The 2,984-nt window shown below is 31.8% G+C and overlaps 1 protein-coding gene across 1 annotated transcript; it reads right to left on the bottom strand.

Moving 5' to 3' along the window:
- Positions 1–2,042: 2,042 nt before the first annotated feature.
- LOC148567729 (uncharacterized) lies at positions 2,043–2,703 on the bottom strand. Its single transcript, XM_088483718.1, has 2 exons — positions 2,172–2,703; positions 2,043–2,080 (listed from the first exon to the last, which is right to left on the bottom strand). Exons 1-2 carry the CDS (start codon positions 2,701–2,703, stop codon positions 2,043–2,045), a joined length of 570 nt encoding a protein of 189 aa, XP_088339844.1.
- Between the last annotated feature and the right edge of the window lie 281 nt (positions 2,704–2,984).

Raw genomic sequence — 2,984 nt, 5'->3', positions numbered from 1 at the left:
GTTATTCTTATTTCATAAAAAAGAAAAAAATATATATATTAAAAGAATAATTAATGGTTCATTTAAAAGAAGAAAAGGTTTAGAGTTTAACAAACAATCAGAAGTGTGTATTAGAGAGACACTAAACTCAAATTACCACTAAATCCAAGTACTTTAATCATTCGTGGGAATTAGTAACCTATTGAGGCAAAAAAAGATTGAATATGATATTTAACAACTTAATTACACATAGGACAACCAAATTATGAAAACAAGGGGACCAGTAGTAGGCCACATCTCTTTGCTTTCCCATTAATTCAAAGAAAAAAAACTCTTAAATCAAGAAAAAACCACTGGCTAGATACCACATCATGATAGATCATACATCTCTAATATCTCTCATGAAACAATAACTATAGATTCCTCCAAAGTTTTGTGAATAAATATTCTAACACTATAGACAAAACAAAAACAATGCTTCAAATCCCAAGTCCCAATCTGCTACAATTTCTTCCATGTAAGGCATTAGCCATTATTTGTTAGGCTGAACTCTCAAGCAGAAAAAGAAGTAAACTTTTTCAACAATGAGCAAACCAAAACCTCTTAAACCAACAGTGACTAAACATGTAAGCCACCACCACCAGAAGCCTCAGAAAAAAATTAAAATAAAAAAATATACTACAAAAGGGGTCTGAAATAGTAGAAGGTTATGAAACAGAAACTCTCATTGTAAAATTATGAAAGAAAACCAAAAAAAAAATATTAAAATATTAAAGTTGAAGAGGGCAGTAATCATACCTGTTCACTAGTAGGTACTTTCCTCTTCAAGCAGTTTTCATGCAGTAGCTACATAACCAAAAAGTAAAACAAATTAAAATGAGAATGTATTAAACCATGTTCAACTTTTTGCAATTAGTAAAGTAGTAAAGGAAGTCATTAGTTTAATTAAAATAATATTACATCAGATAAAAGTCACTTTTGATGCAATATTTCTCTTTAATTATATTCTTTTCTTTATTTAACCATATAATGTAAGGTAATTCTTTAAAATTTCTACATTCAAAATCACCAAAACCCTTAAAAGATTTAATGGATCCAATGTAAAAAGCATATCTGACCGGGGTCTTCAGGGAATAAACAAATTTTCTCTCCCTAATGAACCTAATAACATTAGATAATTACAATCATCACTCAAATACTACCACATAATTACTCATCAATTTCTAATTAATTAATATACATTCTCACACATGCACTTGCAAGACAAAAAGAATCAACAAGGCTCAGCACTAGAGAGTGTGTGATATTATTCTTCATAATTGCTTTCATCAGAAGTGTTAATTATACTTAATGCTAAATTAACTAATTAACCAGAAATGGATTTATCATAAATTAATATATAATATTCTTACAGAATGTTGTTGATGCCTTGTGTTCCCTGATCCATTGCTCAAGTATGGTAAACTAAGGGCCTAAAATAATATCCAAGGAATATTTTTTAATAAAAAATAAATAGTTTAACATAGTTTTAGAACTTCAATAAATAATAAATAATAAAGGGTGTGTTGTTGAAAAAAAAAAGTAAAGTGAACCTTTAACAGCATGCTATACACACACACACACACATATATATATATATATCACTGACTCATCGTAGTTGTTAGGGGTGCACATGGGCCGGGTGAAGCCGGGTTTGAGGTGACCCAGACCCGGCCCGAAATATAGACCGAGTCTATTTATTAGACCCAGACCCGGCCCTAGACCCGATGAAACCAACAGTCTTTCGGGCCACAATTAAACCGGGTGAAAACCGGGCCATAACCAACCATTCTTCAAAATTAAAACATAATCACAATCAATACCAAAGCATCATCACAATCAATAGTCCAATACTAATATTGTCTAATAACACTAAATATTTAAGTCAATACAAATAACACAATAATATACATTAGTCTAAAGTCAATACAAATAACACAATAATATTTAAGTCAATACAAATAAGATGTTAAGGTTTACAATACATAAGAATAATCATCCTCTATCAATAGCCATTAATGTTGTCAACTTGTTCCTTGTGATGTGAATGCATTAGTGAAACCTATAAAACAAATAAAATTACTCATTTTTCATATAAAAGATTATTACTTGAAATAAATAAGTCACAAATAATAAAGATATCATAAATGTACCTTCAACAATCTTCTGACTGTTATCAAATTGATCAAACTCTTGATCTCCAACGTCTTGTTTAGAAGGGCACAACCAACTTTGAGTGCATATCAAAGCTTCAGCCATTAATGGTGACAAAGAGCTACGAAAGACATCAAGCACACGTCCACCGGTGCTGAAGCATGATTCAGAAGCAACAGTTGAAACCGGAATACCCAAGATGTCGCGGGCTATGAGAGAAAGAATCCTGTATTTTGAAGCATTCACTTTCCACCAAGTCAATATATTAAAATTCTCATCTTCCACAGTATCCTCGGCCAAATATCTCTCCACATCTGACTTGCTATCTGCATTAGCCTTCTCTCTTTTTTGTTTTTTCCACAAATTCACTTGATTTTCAGAAACGCCCTTGGCACCAGCTGAGATTTTAATATTGTCATCCAATACAATACTAGATGAATCTCCACCATCATCCCTTCCTTTATCATCGACAACCTCTTTTTCATAAAAATTATGCAATGTATCTAATGTGAGTTTAACAACACCAGTCATGCTAGTAGATACTTCCTTGTCATAGACATCCTCCAAACACCAACACAGATAATCTAGTTTGTACCGAGGATCCAATACAACAGCAACAAGTAACAATGGATTAAATTTGTCAACCGGTCCCCAATATTTATCATATTTATGTTTCATAGAGCATGCCATACTTCCTAACAAATCAGATTGATTTTGGCTCCAAGATGTTAATTGAGAAGCAACAGATGCAATTTCATGAAAACATATGTTAGATGTAACATGCAAGGAAGATGAGAAAGTGAAAGTTATCT

This window comes from Arachis ipaensis, chromosome B4, assembly GCF_059453495.1.
Source record: "Arachis ipaensis isolate K30076 ecotype BB chromosome B4, ASM5945349v1, whole genome shotgun sequence".
Lineage (NCBI taxonomy): Eukaryota > Viridiplantae > Streptophyta > Magnoliopsida > Fabales > Fabaceae > Arachis > Arachis ipaensis.
This window is presented reverse-complemented; position numbering and strand designations above follow the sequence as displayed.